At 42.8% G+C, this 24,104-nt stretch overlaps 1 protein-coding gene across 1 annotated transcript in view; it reads right to left on the bottom strand.

Annotated features, from left to right (window-relative positions):
• Positions 1-22,407, bottom strand: part of COG7 (component of oligomeric golgi complex 7) — an 86,087-nt gene extending 63,680 nt beyond the window's left edge. Inside the window, exons 1-6 of the mRNA XM_082643456.1 lie at positions 22,052-22,407; positions 15,402-15,550; positions 14,978-15,094; positions 13,409-13,577; positions 1,591-1,673; positions 475-597 (exon numbers count right to left, since the gene is read on the bottom strand). Of these exons, the coding sequence (XP_082499582.1) occupies positions 475-597; positions 1,591-1,673; positions 13,409-13,577; positions 14,978-15,094; positions 15,402-15,550; positions 22,052-22,220 (810 nt within the window). The 5' untranslated portion in view covers positions 22,221-22,407. The remainder of the gene's footprint in view (positions 1-474; positions 598-1,590; positions 1,674-13,408; positions 13,578-14,977; positions 15,095-15,401; positions 15,551-22,051) is intronic.
• Positions 22,408-24,104: the final 1,697 nt, after the last annotated feature.

Here is a 24,104-nt window from a genome sequence, read left to right as displayed (position 1 = left end):
TGTCACACCTCTCCCTTAAGTCAGAGGGTGCCTTTAAAATTATACTCTATTCCTCTAACTCTTGGCGTATTGTGAGAACAAGGGAAACTAACTTTAGACCGGGTAAATTTTACCCAAAGTTAAGATTAAAACAGCCTTGTTCGCTCAAGCACCACCTGACTGAGGGCCTCCTGCTTTTAGATCAGAAGATAACGGCCTCCAGGAATTCCACAGGGCTCCCCTGCTGAACAACAAGCAACACTGTCACATTAGATTCTATTTAAGATACAGATAAGAGCGATAAGAAGAGTTAGAACAGAGACCTAAAGATTTTCCTGCCCCTTTGGTGACGACAGCAGATGGGGAGGTTCTCCGAGCGGTGCTCTCTCTGGGTGGCCTGGGTGCTCTGTGGTCGAGCAGCCCGCTCCCAAGGCCATCACCCTCTCCCTCGGCACCACGGGCTTTGTTCTCGCTAGAACCCAAAAGAGCTGTTACCTGCACAGCCCACTGGATTTGCGTGTGCCAAGCACCGAGCAAGGCGTCATAGAGTCCGGTGAGCTGCCGGTCCAGGGGTAGGTCAGTCTGGCACAGCTCCTGCCAGGCTGCTAAAAGCTGGACCTGCAGAAGCAGAACAAAGGAGGCCTTACTGGGTCCGCCAAGACATGCTGCCTGCTGCAACTGCCCTGCCCTCCTACCAGGGCAAGCGACTGGCCACGGCCCACTCTCCCAGGCAATCGGGTACCCACGGACGACCATTCACTTCAAAAGAGGCAGGAAAAAAAAACTTACAGTCACCTGCTCTGATCATCATCCAGAGCTTGAATCTGTTGCCCTCCAAGTGATCCTTTCTCCTTTTTTCTTGCCCCCAAAGCATGCCAATGTGCTCAGCACACTACCATTCTTCTGAATAGACCTCAGAGGTGGGCATGAATATGTGTTTTAGCTTCGTGTCCTAACACTACTGCTTAAAAGACAGATGGGCACTGGACTTGAAGGAATTATGTTAGCCCAGGAAGCTGTCAAAATTTTCAGTAACCTAATTTCAACAAACCTAGAAAACAGATAAAATTCTTAAGGCTTGCTGAAGGCATAATAAACCTAATCGCCCTTAAAAGACAAAAATAGGAAAAATTGGGCTTCCCTGGTGGCGCAGCGGTTGAGAGTCCGCCTGCCGAGGCAGGGAACACGGGTTCGTGCCCCGGTCCGGGAGGATCCCACATGCCGTGGAGCGGCTGGGCCCGTGAGCCATGGCCGCTGGGCCTGCGCGTCCGGAGCCTGTGCTCCGCAACGGGAGAGGCCACAGCAGTGAGAGGCCCGCGTACCGCAAAAAAAAAAAAAAAAAAGGAAAAATTAAAACTCTTCTATCTGTAAAGGAAATCTAGCTATAAATACAAGTGAGGCTGAAAACTAATGACTTTTTCCAACTTGCAATTAAATGAATCCACAGGCTGGACCAAGAGCACCCTCTACTGGCTCATTGAAAGAAAACGACCAGAGGGCATGGAGGCAAATATTTTTACCTTTGAGCAGGAAACTGGGATTCAGAACCGTGATTCTGCAGCCCAGTTCTACAAGCATTCCACGATGGTAAAATCACTCCCAGCTTCTCACCTTGTGACACTTGTAGTAGTATGCAAGAAGTTGGGGCATCCGGTCAATTTCAGTAAAAACCTTCACAAACACTTTGGACTGACCTACAGAAAAACAGTGGAAAACATGTACATACTGTTACCAGGTTTTCTGTTGCAGCCAAGAGAAAGAATTCAGCAGGATACATGTGGATTAGACGTGAGCTTGTATTCAGAAGTTCCCACCAAGACAATGAATTAACTCATGTGTGGAGATCATAAATGTGAAAAACAAGTGAAGGTAAGGATAGAACATGTGACTCAGTCAGATACCACATGCCAATGTTCATTCCACAAAATGGGTTTAGTTATTATTTGCAAAACAGTCCCTGAGTTTTCTCATTTCTATACCATTCAAATATATATTATTCCTTCTGCCCTAAGTACTTTTCCTCACCTATCAAAATCTTAGATCCATGAGAAAATGCTCATGCTACATTGCTGACTGGGAGCAAAAAAGATATAAAACTGCATATACTCAATGTACATACTTTCCTTAAAAGATATATGTACACAAAGGGAAAAAACTGGAAGAAAATACTAACAGTCATCTCTGGGTGGTGAGTATATCATTTTACCGGTATATCATTTTCTTTTCTATATTTTTCTCCATTTTTCAAAGTTTTAATAACCTATATATGTATTATTTTATAATCAGAAACAACTTAAAAATTTTTAATTCATCTCTTTCAAGGTTCTGCACATATACTAGCTCTTTCATAAAAGCTTCCTCGATTTTGTTTCATCCTTTCCTTCATCCTGGGGAGGCCTAAGGCAGTTTTCACATTCCATCTTGTAATAAAATTATTTGTGTACTTGTTTTCTCCCAGCCTCACCCTCCATCAGTGTGTAAAGTCTTTGAAGGATAGCAATCTTGGGACTTCCGTGGTGGCTCAGTGGTTAAGAATCTGCCTGCAAAAGCAGGGGAAAACAGGTTCGAGCCCTGGTCTGGGAAGATCCCACATGCCACGGAACAACTAAGCCTGTGCGCCACAACTACTGAGCCTATGAGCCACAACTACCAAAGCCCGCGCGCCTAGAGCCCATGCTCTGCAACAAGAGAAGTCACCGCAACGAGAAGCCCGTGCACCGCAACGAAGAGTAGCCCCCGCTCGCCGCAACTAGAGAAAGCCCGCACGCAGCAATGAAGACCCAGTGCAGCCAAAATTAAATTAATTAATTTTTTAATGACTATTGCTTTTAAAATGCTTGTCATTTTCATAAGATCACTTAAATAAATGAATATCCCTGCCATATGTAAAATCAGGCTACAAAAAGTTGCTTCACTTTATCAACTGAATTCATTGGTTGTGTAAAAGGAACCAGGCATGTATATTTGAAGATTGTGGGTAATGTGTTGGGGATGTACTAATTTATCAGATTTCCCTTTAAAAACTGTTAGTAAAGAAGCACCTTGGCCTTCTAGGAAAGATGACAGATTAAATAGCATATTACTTTTGTGGCAGACAAAAGCCCTTCCTGATACTCACCAAAATTAACCACCCAGGGACTTCCCTGGTGGCGCAGTGGTTAAGAATCCACCTGCCAATGTAGAGGACACGGGTTCAAGCCCTGATCCAGGATGATCCCACATGCCACGGAACATTTAAGCCTGTGAGCCACAACTACTGAGCCTGAGTTCTAGAGCCCACGAGCCACAACTACTGAAGCCCACACACCTAGAGCCCATGCTCTACAACAAGAGAAGCCACTGCAATTAGAAGCCCATGCACTGCAATGAAGAGTAGCCCCTGCTCGCCGAAACTAGAGAAAGCCCGTGTGCAGCAACGAAGACCCAATGCAGCCAAAAGTAAATTAATTTTTAAAAACTATTCAAAATTAACCAACCACCCAAAGCAAAACACAGTATCATTCATCTGTGTTGAAGCCAGGAAAATGTCTGTACTACAAACTTTGGAGGGGACTTCCCTGGTGGTCCAGTGGTTAAGACTCATGCTTCCAATGCAGGGGGCGTGGGTTCGATCCCTGGTTGGGGAACTAAGATCCCACATGCTGCAAGGCATGGCCAAAAAAAAAAAAAAAAGCCAAACTTCACAGAATACCAATCAGATATTCAATCATTTTGGCAGATGAGTGGGGATGCTGGGAGAACTCTGGATGTATCACGCATGGAGCAGCGTGATGGAAAGGTAAAGACTGGGAGCCAAGGGAGGACTGGGCAGGCAGGGGAAGGCCTGCTTCCATACCAGCTCAGCAGTGGGACAGCCACAGGGCTGAAAAGCGCCTTTTCCCCCTTCTGAATCGGCATCCTGCCTACAGAGAGTAGAATCTGGAATCAAGCCTGATTCAGATTTGTGAATGAAAGCTGTCAAAAACAGCTAACCCCAAAACCAAAGCCCATGATCCTGACCCACAGAGCATTCTTCAAACCTGATTCCAGCACCAAGTAGCCAACTCACACAGAAGGAAAGGAAAAAACTTAAATTCATGGAGCTGCCCGCCGCCACTCCTACTCCCCTAACCTCACATAACTAGACATACACCCAAACCACGCAGGTGAGCTCCGTGGTCTGTAGCTGCCACAAATTCATGAGAAAACATGAGGAATAAAGCTGCCAGATGGTGATTTTCCAAAGGCCCAGCTCCAGTCCTAGAATCCTGCTAATGATGAGAAGAAGACTCAAATAAAGAATTGATAAATGGGGAAGATACGGAATGAAAAGGCTGGAGATGAGTCCTGAACCCATTCTCTTTGGGCAACTGAAAAGCACAACAGAGAACATAGCCTTTAAATCAAGGGCAAGAGGAAATCTCTCAACTAAGTCCAGGTCAACAAAGGAGGGGTTTCCAAGGAGATCCCATGCTAACTATTTTGCAGTAAACAGTAGGCCCAGAAAAAAGCACCCACATACAAATATGAATAAATAGAAACAAATACAAACAAAAAAATTCTAGCACGTGACCTATGCAAAAGTACCACAGGGGGTAAAAAAGAAAAGGAACGGAGCATACAGAAGGTGCATGCAGAGAGCACGTCAAGAACAACCAGAGAGAAGAGAGTACGGAAGCAGAGACTTCAACAAACGCTACAGGCCAATTAGACCTAACAGACAGTACAGAACATTCCACCCAACAATGGCAGAATACACATACTCAAGTACCCATAAAACATTCTCCAGGACAGACCGTATCTCAGGCCACAAAACAAGTCTTAATAAATTTTTAAAGATTAAAATCATATAAATCATATAGTATCTTTTCCGATCACACTGGTAGAAAACTAAAAATCAACAGAAGAAAGAAAACTGGAAAATTCACAAATATGTCGAAATTGAACAACACACTCCTAAACAAACAATGGGTCAAAGAAGATACCATAAGAGAAATTAGAAAATGACAAATGAAAACAAAAACCTAACATACCAAAACTTATGGGATGCCACAAAAGTAGCCCAAAGAGCTAATTAATAGCTGTACATACTTACATTAAAAAAGAAGAAAGAGCTCAAATCAACAACCTAAACTCTACATCTTATAGAACTAAGAAAATAAAAAACTAACTAAACCCAAAGTTAGCAAAAGGGAAGAAATAATAAAGAGCAGAGCTGAGATAAGTACAGAAACAAAACAAAAAAACAACAAAATCAAGGGCTGAAAAGATTCTTTGAAAAGATGAACAAAATTGATAAAACCTAACTTAGATTCACTAAGGAAAAGGAAGAGGACTCAAATAAATAAAATCAGAAATGAAAGAGGGGATATCACTACTAATTTTACTGAAATAAAAAGAAATATAAGAAAGTACTATGGACAATTATATGCCAACAAATTGGATAAATTAGATGAAATGAACAAATTCCTAAAAATACTCAATGTACCAAGACTGAATGATGAAGAAATAGGAACTGTGAATAGACCTAAAACTAATAATTGAATTAGTAACCAAAAACCTCTCAACAAAGAAAAGCACACCAGATGGCTTCACTGATTAATTCTACCAAACACTTAAAGAATTAATACTAATACTTCTCAACCTCTCCCCCAAAAATTGAAGAGCAGTGAACACTCTCTAATTCATTTTATGAGGGCAGCATTACCTTAATACCAAAGCCAGAAAAAGACATTACAAGAAAAGAAACCTACAGATTAATATTCCTGATGAATATTGATACAAAAATCCTCAACAAAATACTAGCAAATTGAATTCTACAGCATATTAAAAGGATTATACACCATGACCAAGTGGGATTTGCTCTGGGATGCAAGGAAGGTTCAACATATGAAAATCAATGAATGAAATACACCACATTAACAAAACAAAGGAAAAATATCCACGTGATCATCTCAACCGATGCAGAAAGGCATCTGTTAAAATTCAATACTTTTGGGCCTCCCTGGTGGCGCAGTGGTTGAGAGTCTGCCTGCCGATGCAGGGGATACGGGTTCGTGCCCCGGTCTGGGAGGATCCCATATGCCACGGAGCGGCTGGGCCCGTGAGCCATGGCCGCTGGGCCTGCGCATCCGGAGCCTGTGCTCCGCAACGGGAGAGGCCACAACAGTGAGAGGCCCGCATACCGCAAAAAGAAAAAAAAATAAAAAAAAAAATAAAATAAAATTCAATACTTTTTCATGACAAAAACACTCAAAAAACTAGGAACAGAAGCAAACAACCTCAACAAAATAAAGGCCATATATGAAAAGCCCCCAGCTAACATAATACTCAATGGTGAAAGACCATTTCAAACTTTTCCTCTGAGATCAGGAAGGAGACAAGGATGCCCACTTTTGCAATTTCTATTCAACTTAGTACTGGAAGTTCTAGCCAGAATAATTATGCAAGAAAAAGAAGTAAAAAGCATTCAAACAGGAAAGGAAGAAGGAAAAATATCTTTGTTTGCAGATGATATGATCTTATTTATGGAAAGCCCTGAAGATTCCACCCAAAAAAACCTGTTAGAACTAGTAAGTTAATGCAGCAGAATACAAAATCAACCCACCAAAACTCACTTGCATTTCTATACAGTAACAATGAACAATCTGAAAAAAAAATTAAGAAAACAATTCCATTTATAATAGCATCAAAAAGAATAAAATAGTTAGAAATAAATATAATCAAGGGGCTAAAAGACTTGTACACTGAAAGTGACAAAACACTGCTGAAAGAAATTTTAAAAGACACAAATAAATAAAAAGACATGCTATGTTCATGAATTAAAAGATTTAATATTGTTAAGATGATAATACTACCAAAGCCATCTACAGATTCAATGTAATCCCTTCCAAAATGGTGTTCAATGGTGTTCTCTGAAGAAACAGAAAAACCCATTCTAAAATTCATACGGAATTTTAAGGGACCCCCAAATAGCCAAAACAATCTTGAAAAACAAGCCAAAAAAAAGCAAAATTGGTGGATTCACAATCCATGATTTCAAGTTACTACAAAGCAACAATAATCAAAACTATGTGGTACTGGCATAAGGACAGACATATATATAGCCTAATGGAACAGAATAAAGGGCCCAGAAATAACCTTCACATACATGGTCAAATAATTTTCAACAAGGATGTCAAGACCATTCAATGGGGAAAGGACAGTCCTTTTAACAAATGTGCTCAGGAAAAAAAAATGTTGCTCAGAAAACTGGATGTCCACATGCCAAAGAAAGAAGTTGGACCCTTACCTTGTACCATATACAAAAATTAACTTATAATGGCTCAACAACCTAAATGTAAGAGCTAAAACTATAACACTCTTAGGAAAAAAACATAAAGGAAAAGCCTCATGACCTTGGATTTAAAATTGAAATTTAGGGACTTCCCTGGTGGTCCAGTGGTAAAGAATCTGCCTTCCACTGCAGGGGACGCATGTTCGATCCCTGGTTGGGGAACTAAGATCCCAAGTGCTGCAGGGCAACTAAGCCCGTGCGCCACAACTAGACAGAAGCCTGCACACCACAACTAGAGAGATGCCCACATGCCACAATGAAGAGCCTGCGCCACATCGAAGACCCTGTGTGCTGCAACTAAGACCAGACACAGGGCTTCCCTTGTGGCGCAGTGGTTAAGAATCTGCCTGCCGGGCCTCCCTGGTGGCGCAGTGGTTGAGAGTCCGCCTGCCGATGCAGGGGATACGGGTTCGTGCCCCGGTCTGGGAGGATCCCATATGCCGCGGAGCGGCTGGGCCCGTGAGCCATGGCCGCTGAGCCTGTGCGTCCGGAGCCTGTGCTCCGCAACGGGAGAGGCCACAACAGTGAGAGGCCCGCGTACAGCAAAAAAAAAAAAAAAAGAATCTGCCTGCCATTGCAGGGGACACGGGTTCGAGCCCTTGTCTGGGAAGATCCCGGATGCTGCGGAGCAACTATGCCCATGCGCCACAACTACTGAGCCTGCGTGCCTAGAGCCCGTGCTCCGCAACAAGAGAAGCCACCGCAATGAGAAGCCTGCACACCCCAACGAACTCGCCGCAACTAGAGAAAGCCCAAGCACAGTAACGAAGACCCAACGCAGCCAAAATAGATATATAAAATTAATTAATTAATTAATTTTTTAAAAAAGACCAGACACAGCCCAAAAAATAAATTTAATTAATTAACTAATTAAAAATAAATAATAAAAAACAAAACTGAAATTTAAAAAAACTTTTCTTAAAAGAGAGAGCACTTCAAAAGATTTACCTTAGGAAAGAGGAGAAAATTTTACACTACAACTGCTTCACATTCTCAAGGAAATTACACAAGGTATACGTTTTCTTCAACAGGATCTAAGGTATCACAATGAGATATAAAGAGAGGCTGGCAGAGCTAAGAAAAAAAATTAGGAAATAAATAATGATATGATGAATTAAAAATTAATTAGACGAAGAAAGAGCAGAACACATACTTTAGAAAATGCTATTGATCAAATGGAAGACAGACTTCTGAAAAATAACAGACTATGGAGGAGAGGAGATTGTTGGCAAAGAGCCAAAATAGACCAGCGTGAACATATTATACACTGAGGGGGGAAAGGAAGAGCTAATGAACAGATAGTTGATGTTCTCAAAAATGAAAAAGAAAATAAATGAAATAGAAGAAAAAGTCTTTTAAGAAAGAAATTTTCTGGAAATGAAGAAAAATATGAATCAGCAAATAAGATACTATGTTCCAGAAAACATTAAAAATTTTCAAAACCAAAAAATAACCTAGTAAAGTAACTAAACTACAGGGTAAAAGAAAGAATCTCATAAGCCAGAAGTCAGCAAACTATGAGCCAAGTTACCAATTGTTTTTGTAAATAAAATGTTATTGGAACACAGTGAAGCTCAATCATTTACATGTGAGTTTTCGTGCCACAACTGCAGAATTAAGTATTTGTGCTACAGACCATATGCCCCACAAAGCCCCAAAATTTATTATCTGGCCCTTTACAGACAATGTTTGCCCACCCTATTTTAACTATTCAAGGAAAATAAACTACGTACAAAGAAAAAAATAGGCAGGCCAGTCTCATACTGAACATCAGAATATAGCTGGCAGAAGACAAGGAAGCAACGTCTCTAGACTTCTGAAGGAAAAATAGTATGAATCAAGAATTCCAAAAGCAGTCATTCTTTTCTACATGGAAAAGCAATAAAAACACATTCTTTACTTAAATACCAAGGATATACATATGATCCCCATTCCCTTCCTGAGGGAAAAAAAAGTCTACTTAAAAACAGAATCCTGCTAATGAAGAGAAGCCTCAAAATAAAGAATTAACAGGGAATTCCCTGGTGGTCCAGTGGTTAGGACTCCACGCTCTCACTGCCGAGGGCCTGGGTTCCACTCCTGGTCAGGGAACTAGGATCCCGCGGGCCACGCAGTGTGGCCAAAAAAAAAAAAAGAAAAAAGAATTAACAGGGCTTCCCTGGTGGCGCAGTGGTTGAGAGTCCGCCTGCCAATGCAGGGGACACAGGTTCGTTCCCCGGTACAGGAAGATCCCACGTGCTGCGGAGCAGCTAGGCCCGTGAGCCATGGCCGCTGAGCCTGTGCATCCGGAGCCTGTGCTCCACAACGGGAGAGGCCACAACAGTGAGAGGCCTGCGTACCGCAAAAAAAAAAAGAATTAACAAATGTGGGATGAAAAGTCTGGAAATGAGAGTGAATCCACTTAAAAACATGATATTAAGCATAGACAACCATGGCAATTTTGGGTTATAAAACAGTTATATAAAAATAAAATATTATAAAACACAAAAATTTCATAATGTTTACATTTCAGAGAGAAAGCTACATGATAAAAAAAATTATTAATGTGATGGTATACCATGAAGAAAAATTCTAGACTATGCAATATTTTAGAATAGGGCAGGGGGAGGGTGAAGGGTGGGAGACAGGGAGGGGAGTGTAAATGCACTAATTGAGGGAATCATATATTGTTTCATTTACAAGGTTGATAAACTGAGAAAAAAATTTAGTTTATTATTTGAAGTCATAAATCACTAGTAAAACTAAAAACAAGTTATGTATCTTTCAAGTTATCCGTGAGAAAAAAACACAAAGAAAACATAGCAAAATATAGAGATCAAAAGAAACAGAAACATAAAGAAGAAAATATCAAAATAGAAACACGTAAGACTGGAAATTTCTGTTAAAAAAAAAAGCTAAATGGGATAAAGTCACTGATTAAAAAAGAAATACCAAGATTAGATCAAAAAATACAATTCAACTATGTGCCATCTCCAACAGACAAGTCTAAAATAAAACATCTCAGGAAGTTTGAGGGTTAAGACAAAATAGGCAAAGACACAGTAAAACAAATACAAACAAAAAAGAAGGCAGAGGTCCTCATATCTATACCCAAGCTGAACTGCAGAAAGCCTTCAATGGGGCCATGGCAATATTTGATTAAAATGCTATTTAAATCCTAATAGTAAGAAAGAATGAAACGGTCCCAGTTGTTTTTGTGAAGCCAACACAATCATGATACTAAAACCTAACAGAGATATTCACGTACAGGACCTCAATTTAAAAATTTTAAGTAAAATTTCAGGGGAATTCCCTGGTGGTCCAGTGGTTATATGGACTGCGCTTTCACTTCTTTGGGCCCAGGTTTGATCCCTGATCAGGGAACTAAGATCCCACAAAGCCTCGCAGCATGGCCAAAAAATAAATAAATAAAATATCAGCAAATATCTAGTAGTATATTCACACACACACACGGTGAACAAGTAGGGCTTGTTCTTGAATTGTAAGAATGATGTAAAATTAGGAATGTTATTAATATGATTTGCCATATTGGTAGGTCAGAGGAAATAAAAATAACACATTCGATCTTGATAGATGCTAAAAGGTCATTTAATAAAATATGACAATTTACCTTTTTAAAATTACCTAACGGGATAGTATCAAGTACTGACTGAGACTTGTTTCTGTCTTTGGAGTTACTGAACAGCACAGGGATTACAAAACAGATGACTCGCTCCTGGGAACAGACATACACAACTCTCCAGGGCTGAGTTCCAAGGGGGCTCCACTTTGGTGTGACCTAACCACCAGGGCAAGGGAGGCCAAACCTTTGCAGGTCTTGACTATCAAGAGAACTGGAGTGGAAAGAAATCATCTTTGGAGGGAAGATAGTGTTACTGTTCAGAATGAGGAGGTTCAGCTGCTCTCACCCACACTGAAAACTCAACTATCCAGAGGGTCATTCTCCAAGGGTTCTATACTGTATGGGTACAGGGGTGACTATATGTCCCAGCTGGCCCAGGACAGTCTTGGTTTATACTTGTTGCCCCAGCTGCATTATTGAAAGCACTCCCTTTTCCTTTCAAAAGTGTCCTCGTTTAATAATAAATTGCATGGTCAAACTCAGCATACTGAAATTTTGTAACATTTTTATGTATGATAAGAATTTACATGTGCACATGTCTGCATATTCATATATAATTATCTAGCTATAGACTTTTCTTAATTATTCAAAGCCTAGGCTCACCCATCCTAAAACAAAATAAAACATCAATCAGAACTCTTAAGATATCCGCACTTCTCACTGCTGCATTATTTACAATAGCCAAGATATGTAACCAACTTAAGTGCCCATCAACAGGTGACTGGATAAAGGAGAAGCGATATATATATAGTGGAATACTACTCAGCCATAAAATAAAAAGATAAAATCTTACCATTTGTGACAAGCATAGACCTTGAGAGTATTATGCTTAGTGAAATAAGTCAGATGGACAAAGACAAATAACGTATGATTTCACTCAAATGTGGAATATAAAAAACAAACAAAATAAATGAAAAAACCAAACCAAATAAAAACAAACACTTAGATACAGAGAAGAGAATAGTGGTTACCAGAGGGGATGGGGCACCAGGAACGCGAAATTGGTAAAGGGGATCAACTGTATGGTGATGGACGGAAACTAAATTTTTGGTGGTGAGCATGCTGTAGTGTATACAGAAGTAGAAATATAATGCTGTACACGTGAAACTTACATAATGTTATAAACCAATGTTACCTCAATAAAAAAATAAATTTTAAACAAACTAGAAAAAGAAAGGTATCAGAACTTCTTATGATTTAATTTCACCATTGGAAATGTACCATTATAGAAACAAAATCGATGCTACATCTCAGAAGCCAAGGGAAGAAAGCATTCTCAGAACAGGAGGGAGTAAAAAACATTGTTAACTATTGTTGACAATGAGAAACAGAAAAGTAGGGCTTCCCTGGTGGTGCAGTGGAGAAGAATCTGCCTGCCAGTGCAGGGGACACAGGTTCGATCCCTGGTCTGGGAAGATCCCACATGCCGCGGAGCAACTAAGCCCGTGCGCCACAACTACTGAGCGTGCGCTCTATGTGACCACGAGCCACAACTACTGAAGCCTGCGTGCCACAACTACTGAAGCTTGTGCACCTAGAGCCCGTGCTCCGCAACAAGAGAAGCCACTGCAATGAGAAGCCCGTGCACCACAACGAAGAGCAGGCCCCGCTCACCACCACGAGAGAAAGCCCACGTGCAGCAACGAAGACCCAACACAGCCAAAAATAAATAAATAAAATAAAAATTTAAAAAAAAAGATGCAGAAAAGTAATAAAGTGATATTAAGCCTTGGGGTGTGGTGATGATACAGCTGTTGGAGACCTTCAACAGAACAGGTTCAGGAGAACATTAACCCCAGAGTAGAGGGGCTTGCGTGATATATGAGCAAGAGTGCAGGAAGCAGGGCAGTGGATACAGACTACATTCTGCCAATGTAAATAGCTGTGAAGGTAAGAAAACAGCTGCTGCTTCTTGTTTAACCAATAGTTTTGTGGATGAAATGGAAAGGGAGTTAGATAAACTTATTTGTTGAAAAAAATCACTGGAAAATAACACAGCATCATAATGGTCTTGATCAGCGTCAAAACTCATCAAATGGTACACTTAAGATTTGTACATTTTTCTAAATGTAAACTTTACCTCAAAAAAAGAAAGAATCATAAACCAACACTGAACTCTAGTTATTGATATGAATGCTAAAGTATTTAGGAGTGAAGTATACTGATGTCTGCAACTTACTTTGAAATGCATTAAAAAAAATAAGGTGGATGGATAGAGAGGTGAATAGGTGGGTAGATATGTGATAAAGCAAATGTGGCAAATGCTAACACTAGGATCTAGATGGTGTGTTCACTGATGGTTATTTTAACTTTTCTGTATTTTGAAAAAGTTCATATAAAATGTTGAAGAAAAGGCAACCACCATAAAGCTACAGATTGACTTCCAATCTACATAATTTAATCAACATTAAAACATTCTAAAGATTGAAGATTCGGAAAGCCTTACCTTCATGAAGAGGTGTACAAAGAGATGATAAATGGCCAGCACTCACCTATAGACTGAGATGTGAATGCTGCTACAATCTGGGGGCTGGCCAAGGCCTCCAGCCTGTTCTTCAATGCCTCCAAGTGCACACATTTTTCTGAGTAGTCTGGTGTATCAACAAGCATCATTAGGCTATTCTGCATACCTGTGAGCTTGGCAGAAATCACAGCTATGTCCTGTAAAAAGACCAGAATAGAGGATATTTATGTTAAAACACCCCTGCTACTTCAATTAAGAATGGACAGGGCTTCCCTGGTGGCTCAGTGGTTAAGAATCTGCCTGCCAATGCAGGGGACATGGGTTCAAGCCCTGGTCCGGGAAGATCCCACAAGTCGCAGAGCAACTAAGCCCACGCGCCACAACTACTTAGCCTGCGCTCTACAGCCTGCGAGCCACAACTACTGAGCCCGAGCGCCACAACTACTGAAGCTCACGTGCCTAGAGCCCGTGTTCCCCAACAAGAGAAGCCACCGCAGTAAGAAGCCCACACACCGCAACAAAGAGTAGCCCCCGCTCGCCACAACTAGAGAAAGCCCGGGCACAGCAATGAAGACCCAACACAGCCAAAAATAATAAATAAAATTTTTTTAAAAAGGTAACAATAACTGACAGAATAATAGATTGTTGACTGAAAAAAAAACGTGCGAAGCAGTATTCACAATGCGCTACCATTTGTGGGGGAAAAACAGGGCAAGGAACATATATGTGTGTGCGTTTATCTGGAAGAACGGGCACAGAGCTGACAACAGGGTTTGTATTTAGAGGGAAATTAGGGGATTGGGAGGGTCAGAACTATGAGAAAGACTTATTTTTCACTGTTTATTCCTGTTTACTCAATTTTTCCCATGTGCATTTAGAACTTTTAAAAAACTTTTTAAAGTTTCTTTTTAAATAGCAAAAGAGATGATAAATAATTCATTTTGCTTTACAATTGAAAAAAAAGTTTTTCATAAGATATCATCTTACTTCATCCTTATAACCAGGTATCAAAAATATCACTATTGGGCTTCCCTGGTGGCGCAGTGGTTGAGAGTCCGCCTGCTGATGCAGGGGACACGGGTTCGTGCCCCGGTCTGGGAGGTTCCCACATGCCGCGGAGCGGCTGGGCCCGTGAGCCATGGCCGCTGAGCCTGCGCGTCCGGAGCCTGTGCTCCGCAACGGGAGAGGCCACAACAGTGAGAAGCCCGCGTACCGCAAAAAAAAAAAAAAAAAATCACTCTTTTCCACACTTTGCTATCCAAGAAGGGTAAAGTAACTTGCTATGGTCCCACGGTATGTAGGGCACCCCTGCCCAAGTCCCACACTCCTATTTACTCCATTTTCTCTGCCTTTTTAAGCTTTTCCTGAACTCACTTTTGTGACTAAAACGCTTCAGTCAAGCAGATGATACAAACTAAAGAAGGTGGAAAAACTCAGAGCAGTCTCAGATTGCCCCCAACCTATGCCTGAATATTCCCACACCTGGTTATTTACTAGCCCTTCTGATTGTGAGTGGCATAGGTAGCTCATTTGTTTCTCCAAACCTCAAGTTCCTGCTTAAAGAGATGTCACAACATCCCCTAAACAAGAAACCTACTTGAGTCTTAAATGTCTCCTCGATATCAGCACTCAGTGTGCTCCATTTGTCGGCTTCTTGAAGAGATTCTGCGGCAAGCTGCATTCGGGACTTCACCTGGTCGATTTCTACCAATACCTAGAAGAGAAATGAGGGGTCGAACACTAAAGAAGTGGCAGTTCCATTTCCTCTACCTTCCATCAGTGACTCGAAACATAAGTATCATGGCATGCTCCTGCCTTTAGGGAGCCTCTGTACCCCGTACAACACTGATTACATGGCTAAACTGTTCAGCGGTGCTAGAGAGAGATGAATAAGCTGAAAGAACCAAACAAAAGAGTAGTCTGAGTGCTTGGCAGAATTTTGAGTTAAGGTTGACCTCCCACTAGGAAACTGAACATCTTCCAAAAACAAGAGTCAACACTTAGGACAGGAGCCAAAATACCTGCATCGACTGAGATGTGTCCTGTTCAAATTTTTTAATGTCCTCCTTGACAAGAATCATTTGTTCTTTCAGAAAAGATGCCTCCTGTTTAAGGGCTTCTACATCACGGAGCACTTTGGGCATGTTCTGAAGGGCCTGGTGACTTGTTTCTGCAGCAAGAACCCAAGAACCAAAGGTGAACATCAGATCACTCACCAGTGAACAATATGAATAAATCAGACAGCAGGAAGCAAATCTTCCCTAAGGCACTACCAACCACGCAGTTTTCTGAGCCTGTGGAAAGTTGTAGCGGGGGAGAGGCGCAGAGCTGGCCTCTGCCGGGACCCTGTCTTCCCAAGAATGATGGTGAGGCCCTGTGAATAAACTGTCAACCTGACCCAACATCAGCTGCTTCTTACTACAACTCGTTGGGGGTTTTTTTTTTGTTTTTTTGTTTTGGCCACACCACGTGGCTTGTGGGATCTTAGGTCCCCAACCAGGGACTGAACCTGGACCCTGGCAGTGAAAGCACCGAGTTCTAACCTCTGGACCGCCAGGGAACTCCCAAGCAGCTCCCTTTTCAAGGAAGGAGAATGGAGGAATGTGACAGTGGTAAATGCCAGCTCTGCACCAGGTGCTTTATATACATTATATCACCTAATGTCCACGGCAATCATTAGCAGCCACCTCTCACAGATAAGAAAACTAAGTCTCAGAAGAGGTTAAGTAAGTTGCCCAAGATTTCAGAACTGAAACTAACGTGTGTCTGGACCCAATGTCTGCTTTCCACAGTCTTTTCAAAATGTAGTCCACAGGGCTTCCCTGGTGGCGCAGTGGTTGAGAGTCCGCCTGCCGATGCAGGGGACACGGGTTCGTGCCCCGGTCCAGGAAGATCCCACATGCCACAGAGCGGCTGGGCCCGTGAGCCATGGCCGCTGAGCCTGCACGTCCGGAGCCTGTGCTCCGCAACGGGAGAGGCCAAAACAGTGAGAGGCCCGCGTACCGCAAAAAAAAAAAAAAAAAAAAAAAAATGCAGGTCCCCAGGCCACCTGCCAGAGATTCTTATTTAGGAATCCTGGTAGAAGATCAGGTAAGATCAAGGAACCTGCATTTTTTTAACAGGCATCCCAAGTGTAGAATAAAATCTGAAAATCCTTGCAGACCATGATGTGTTATCTGGAAACAGGAGGGTTAACAGCATAACCCTTTGGCCCTTTAAATAGCAATTCGCTGGGGAATCAACCAAAGAAGTCCAGAGCCTTCTGCTCCACCAGTGTACTGAACGGAACCTTAACATCTTGAAGACATGCTTCAGGAACCTGTTCATCCAGCTCTGCCATAAAATAACAATCTGTCTCCAGCACTGACCTTAAGTAAAGTTTTAAGAAAACAAAGGCAGAACAAAGAGTTCTTCGAGGCACAGAGACTTCACTGATTTTTTTTTTAATTTAATTTTATTTTTGGCTGCGTTGGGTCTTCGTTGCTGCACGCGGGCTTTCTCTAGTTGCGACAAGCGGGGGCTACTCTTCGTTGCGGTGCACGGGCTTCTCATTGCGGTGGCTTCTCTTGTGGAGCACGGGCTCCAGGTGCACGGGTTTCAGTAGTTGTGGCGCACGGGCTTAGTTGCTCCGCGGCATGTGGGATCTTCCCGGACCAGGGCTCGAACCCTTGTCCCCTGCGTTGGCAGGCGGATTCTTAACCACTGTGCCACCAGGGAACAGTGATTTCTACAGCACTGATTTTTACAGCACTGTCATGGTCCCAGCCTGGCCCCCTGCCTACGGAACCTCAGAGTCACTCTTCATGTCTGGCTGGTTCCCTGTAAACCTCTTCTTTCCTCTCCACAGCACGCCCACACATAAATTTAATTCTTTCTAGTATCCATTTTAAAACTATCACCTCCTGGGAATTCCCTGGCGGTCCAGTGGTTAGAACTCCACACTTCCACTGCAGAGGGCTTGGGTTCGATCCCCAGTTGGGGAACTAAGACACCATGAGCCTTGCAGTGTGGCCAAAAAAAATCAAAATGAACAAACAAACGAACTCTCACCTCCAGTGGTTGTCTCTGGGAGGGTAAGGGCCAAATCTCCCTGTGAAAGGGGACTGGGGCTCCTCCCAAAGTGATGGTAACATTCTACATCTTGATGGGGGTTTGAGTTACACTAGCCGTATACATCTGTCAAAACCCAAACTTATCAGATAAGGTCCCTGCATTTCACCTTAAATAAATTTTATCTAGTAAAAAAAAAAGAGCCGTAAACAAGTACTGAACTCTAGAATTTTTAGGGTTCCAACTGAAATGTCTAGGGGTGAAGTGTACCGATGTCTGTAACTTACTCTGAAATACTGATTTATTTCGAAATCAAAAATAAGATGGACAAATGGATGGAAAGAGGGATGGATAGAACTGTGATAAAGCGAGAACAGCACACTGCTCACTGTAGAATCTAGGCAGTGGGTTATGATGTTTACTACAAATTCTCTCAACATTGCTGAACACTTGGCACCTCCATCCAGGTGCTCAGTTCAAGAACCTGCCATCAGTCTTGATTTTCTTCCCCTCTCATCCCTCATTCCAACCCATCAGCAAGTTCTCCCCTTTCTTCCTCCTAAAAAATACCTTAAATCTACCCATTTCTCACCATCTCTAATGCTATAACCTCAGATGAAGCCACTGTCACCTCTCTTCTGGACGACAGCCATAGTCTCCTGAATGGGGACATAAATCAAACCATCTCATTCCCCTGCTTAAAAATCCTGCAGTACCTTCCCATTACACTAATTTTAAACCAAATCCAAACTCTTTAATGTGACATTAAAATCCCTGCATGGGGACTTCCCACTGGTGGAGCAGTGGTTAAGAATCTGTGCTTCTGGGCTTCCCTGGTGGCGCAGTGGTTAAGAATCTGACTACCAATGCAGGGGACACGGGTTCAAGCCCTGGTCCGGGAAGATCCCACATGCCACGGAGCAACTAAGCCTGTACGCCACATCTACTGAGCCTGCGCTCTAGAGCCTGAAAGCCACAACTACTGAACCCGTGTGCCACAACTACTGAAGCCCATGCACCTAGAGCCCGTGCTCCGCAACAAGAGAAGCCACCACAATGAGAAGCCCGTGCACCACAACAAAGAGTAGCCCTTCATGCCACAACTAGAGAAAGCCCGCGCACAGCAACGAAGACCAAACACAGCCAAAAATTTAAAAAATGAATAAATTAAAAGTAAATAAAAGAACTAAAAAAAATTGAAAAAAAATCCCTGCGTTCAAAAAAAAAAAAGAATTAAAAACAATTAAAAAAAAAAAAAAAGAATCTGTACTTCCACTGCAGGGGGCACGGGTTTGATCCCTGGTTGGGGAACTAAGATCCTACATGCTGTGTAGTGCAGCCAAAAAAAACAAAAAACAAAAACAAACCAAAGAGGAACTTCCCTGGTGGCACAGTGGTTAAGAATCCGCCTGCCAATGCAGGGGACAGGGGTTCGAGCCCTGGTCTGGGAAGATCCCACATGCCGCAGAGCAACTAAGCCCGTGCACCACAGCTACTGAGCCTGCGCTCTAGAGCCCGCAAGCCACAACTACTGAGCCCGCGTGCCACAACTACTGAAGCCTGTGCGCCTAGAGCCCATGCTCCACGCCTAGAGCCCGTGCTCCGCAACAAGAGAAGCCACCGCAATGAGAAGCCCACACACTGCAACGAAGAGTAGCCCCTGCTCGCCACAACTAGAGAAAGCCTGCGCGCAGCAACGAGGACCCAATGCAGCCAAAAATAAATAAATAAATAAATAAATAAATTTATAAAATTAAAAAAAAAAAAAAACAAAGAAAACAGGGGTGGTAATGCCACCCCTGCACGCTCCCCCCCCCCATATTTGGAAGTTGGCAGGAATTTTTTAGTTGTTGCTATGGTAGGATATTTAGTGGAAATGACCCAACAGTGCTTAATGTCCTGCAGTGCTTGGGAGAGTCCTGAGCAATGAAGACGTGTCCTGGCCAAACTGTTAATAGTGCCCCCTCCCCTTGGCATGATTATCTAATTTTAAAATGACAGTAATCCTTAGAGGTAGGCATAGTTATTATTCCCACTTTATAGTTGTAGAAACTGTGGCTGAGGTCAGTAACTTGCCCAGCATCATGTTGCTAATGAATGGGGAGTCTGGATTTGAATCCAGGCAACTGGTTCCAGATCCCAGGCTGTTATCCATTATACTTTACTACCTCTCTGGTATTAAAGGAAGAGGGAACATGCAGAGGCATGTGGGTATAAAAAGGCCTAACCAGTCCAGAGAAAGGCGGGAAGTTCAAACAGAGCTTCATCAATAACATCAATATTAGTCATTAGTATTATTATTATTGAAGGATTGCACTTTCATGGGGGGAACTTCTGCTGGAGATAAGGTAGAAAAGTAGGTTAGGATCAAATTGTGAAAGGTGCTTTGCCCATCCTGAAGGTTTGGATTTCATCCCGTGGGCAGTGAGAAGCCTTCGGAGGTTTAAAGCTTTATTTTTATGGACAATGAAACAAGGTCCCAAGTCTGCAGTGAAGTTATTGCAGAGGCTCAAACAGGAGTTGTTGAGGAACTCTAATAGGAGGACTGATTTGTTCATTTATTCAGTCAGTGGATATTTATTGGGCACAAACTGTTTTCCAGGGCCTGGAGATACAATGTTGAACAATATCTATTCTTAGCTTGCAGACGTTGGCAGGAGCCAGATCATGCAGGGATTATTTATTTATTAAAAAATTTTTTTTGGCTGCATCGGGTCTTAGTTGCAGCACTGGGGTCTTCTTCGTTGAGGCGTGCGGGATATTTCGTTGCGGTGCGGGCGTCCCTCTAGTTGTGGCATATGGGTTTTCTCTCTCTAGTTGTGGCGCATGGGCTCTGTAGTTTGCAGCACACAGTCTCTCTCATTGAAGTGCGCGAGTTCAGTAGTTGCAGTGTGTGGGCTTAGTTGCCCCGCAGCATGTGGGATCTTAGTTCCCCGACCAGGGATCAAGCCTGCATCCTGTGCACTGGAAGGTGGATTTTTTGTTTTTGTTTTTTTTTGGCTGATTTGGGTCTTTGTTGCTGCACGCGGGCTTTCTCTAGTTTTGGCGAGCGGGTGCTAGTCTTCCTTGCAGTGCATGGGTTTCTCATTGTGGTGGCTTCTCTTGTTGCGGAGCACAGGCTCTAGGCACGCAGGCTCAGTAATTGTGGCTCACGGGCTCCAGAGCGCAGGCTCAGTAATTGTGGCGCACGGGCTTAGTTGCTCTGCGGCATGTGGGATCTTCCCGGAACAGGGATTGAACCCGTGTCCCTTGCACTGGCAGGCGGACCAGGGAAGTCCCACCACCCCTGTTGAGAACCACTTAGTTAATGCACATAAAGTACTTAAAACAGTGCCTGACGTATACCAAGGACTCAGATATTTGCTATTATATTATTATTAATGTCCTCCCCATCTTGGCCCTGTGAGGTCTTCCTTCAAGGCCTAACACAGGGAAAAGCCCTTTATGATTCTCCCAGACAAGAGATAATTGCTCCCTTCATCCAGCTCTCAGCTTCCGGTTCTACTCTCAGTAAAGCCACCCTTCACTGTAATTAAACAGTTCACGTATGCTCCCCACAGGGCAGCTCTAGAAAGGTAAACTTTTCATCCCAAGCATTCATTTCTTGACAGGTGCATAGTAGATGCTCAATAATTACTAAAAGATGCAAAGTACAATAAAGAATCTGCAGTGAAATAAAGCGTCCCCCCACCTCCACCTTTTCTTAAACAGTGGACGCATCTATAAAACAAAGTTCTATTTACAGGACCATAAGCTCCCAGTGTGGGCGGTCTGAGCCTCTTTCCCACAGAGCCGAGCAGAGAGACTGGCTGCAGTATGCACTGAATAAACATACAGTGAATGAAAACCAGGTCGAGGAGTTAATGAAATGGTTCTGGTGTGTTATTTTTTATAATTCACTATTCTGGTTAGTGAATTCGATACTTAAAAGTCTCCCGTCAGGACAGCCCATCTTCCCACTGACATAAAGATCCACTAAAACAGGGGCGGTGGGGGAGGGTTGGATTGGGAGTTTGGGATTAGCAGATGCAAACTATTATATACAGGATGGATAAACAACAAGGTCCTACTGTATAGCCCAGGGACCTATATTCAATATCCTGTGATAAACCATAATGGAAAAGAATATGAAAAAGAATGTGTGTATATATATATATATATATATATATATATATATATATATATATAACTGAATCACTTTGCTGTACAGTAGAAATTAACACAATATTGTAAATCAATTATACTTCAGTAAAATAATTTTTTAAATCCATTAAAACAATGTTTCCCAGATTTGTCATTCCTATACACCTTCTATATGTTTTTTTGCCAAATATAAGCATCAGTTGACTATTATTTAATATTCTTAAAATTCGCTCTTTTAAGTTTTAAAAGGAAACTTGAGAGCACCGCCAGAGGTGGAAAACCAAGATCCCAAGTCCGCAAGTGTTGCAGAGAGAGAGGAGTAGCGGGCTGAGACCTTCTCCTGGATATCCCCGTAAAGACTGCGGGAGAACCGGAGCAGGGCTCGCTCGCTCTCCATGGGAGGCGCCGACGTTTACTGCCCACTACGTGCAACCCCCGGGGCCCCGGGCCCGTCTGAGAGCTCCGCCCGGCCGCTCACCTTCCACGGCGTGGTTCACCTCCTGGATGAACAGCTGAAGCTTCATCACCAAGGTGGCCGCGTGGCTGTCCGCCTTCCCGGCCGCTACCTCCTTGGGGCCAGCCCTAAAGGCCGCGTTGATCCACTCCTTCACGTCGAAGTCTTCGGCAAGGAACTTGGAGAAGTCCATGGCTGCACCGCCGCACCCCAGCGTCCAGGCCTGAAGGGCTGGCTCTGGGTGTCCGCGAGGCTGCAGAAGCGAGCGGCCCTGCGAGAGCACCCGCGCGGGTCTGGGAGGCGGCGGGTCGGGATTGACGGCGCCGCCAACTAGCGTCTCCACTGCCCCTCGGTCAACTCGCTGATGTGTACGGCTGGGATTGACCCTCGCCGCGCGCCGTACTTCTTCCGGAAGTAGGTGGTTGTTACTATAGTGACTGCCTGCTTTCCGGGAAGCGCGGCGGGCTGGCGGCCAGAGGGTGCGGGCGTCCCTCTTGCTCTGCTAACTTAAGTGACTTTTGGGCACTTAAATATGCGCTTATGCTAAAGCCCTTACTTGTATGAGCGCACTTAGTACTCACAGTCCTATGAGTGCTGTTATTCTCCCCCAACTTAAAGAGGAAGAACTGAGGCAGTTAAGCAAGTGGTTCAATGTCACGTAGCTAGAAGGTAGCGCTGTGGGAGCTGAACTCAGCCAAGCCTGCTACTGGAGCCTGAGCTTTTTTAAATTTTTTTAATAAATTCATTTATTTTATTTTATTTTTGGCTGCTTTGGGTCTTCATTGCTGCTGCGCGGGCTTTTTCTAGTTGCCCGAGCGGGGGCTACTCTTCGTTGTGGCGCGTGGGCGTCTCATCACGGTGGCTTCTCCTGTTGCAGAGCGTGGGCTCTAGGCGCGCGGGCTTCAGTAGTTGTGGCTCACGGGCTGTAGAGCACAGGCTCAGTAGTTGGAGTGCACGGGCTTCCCGGACCAGGGCTTGAACCCGTGTCCCCTGCATTGGCAAGTGGCTTCTTAACCACTGCGCCACCAGGGAAGCCCATGCCTTCATTTTTGAAGAACAGTTCTGCTGGAAATAGAATTCTTTTCATATTCAGATCATTGAATATGTCATCCCACTGCCTTCTGAACTCTATTATTTCCAATAAGAAGTCAGCTGTTAATCTATTATGAACCTATTGTATGTAATGAGTCATTTCTCTCTTACAGCTTTCAAGATTTTATCTTCGACTTTGGTTTTTAAGTTTGGCTCTAATGTGTCTATGTATGGGTTTCTTTGTGTTTATCCTACTTGAAGGTTGTTGAGTTTTATGGATGTGCAGATTAATGTTTTTCAGCAAGCTTGGGAAGGTTTTGGATATTATTTCTTCAAATAACTTTCCTGTCCCTTTCTCTCACTTGTCCTTTTGGGACTCCCATTATGTGTATGACACCTGATGGTGTCTCACAGATCTCTGCAGCTCTGTTTACTTTTCTTTTTTCTGTTTTTCAGATTGGATAATTTCTACTGACCTATCTTCAGGTTCACTGACTTTTTCTTCTGCCATCCCAAATCTTTTGTTGAGAGGCTCTAGTGAATTCCTCATTTCAATTTATGTACTTTTCAATTCCAGAATTTCCATTTCTTTTTTATACTGCCTTGCTATTGAGAATCACTATTTGCCATAGATTCCTATAATTCCTTAAACATGGTTTACTTTGGTTCTTTGAACATATTTATATTAGCTACTTTGAATGCTGATTGTTAAATCCATTGTCTGAAGACTCAGTTTCTATTTACCGCTTTTTCTCTCAGTATGGATCTTTCCTTCCTGTTTCTTTGCACATCTCAATTTTTTATTGACAACTAGATATTTTAGATAATATATTGTAGCAACTCTAGATTCTGGACTCCCCAAAGATCGTTCCTGTTTTTGTTTGTTTAGTAGCTTGCCTGAGATAAATTCATGAAATTTCTCCCCTATGGTTTGTAGCATCTGATGTCTCTATTTTTTTTGTTTTTATTTTATTTTAAAATCTGACTTCCTTTGTCTACATAGCTTAAAGGCAGCTAATGATCAGACTACAGTTGTACCAAATTA

The sequence above is a fragment of the Mesoplodon mirus genome (assembly GCF_964341445.2).
Source record: "Mesoplodon mirus genome assembly, chromosome: 15".
Classification (NCBI taxonomy): domain Eukaryota; kingdom Metazoa; phylum Chordata; class Mammalia; order Artiodactyla; family Ziphiidae; genus Mesoplodon; species Mesoplodon mirus.
This window is presented reverse-complemented; position numbering and strand designations above follow the sequence as displayed.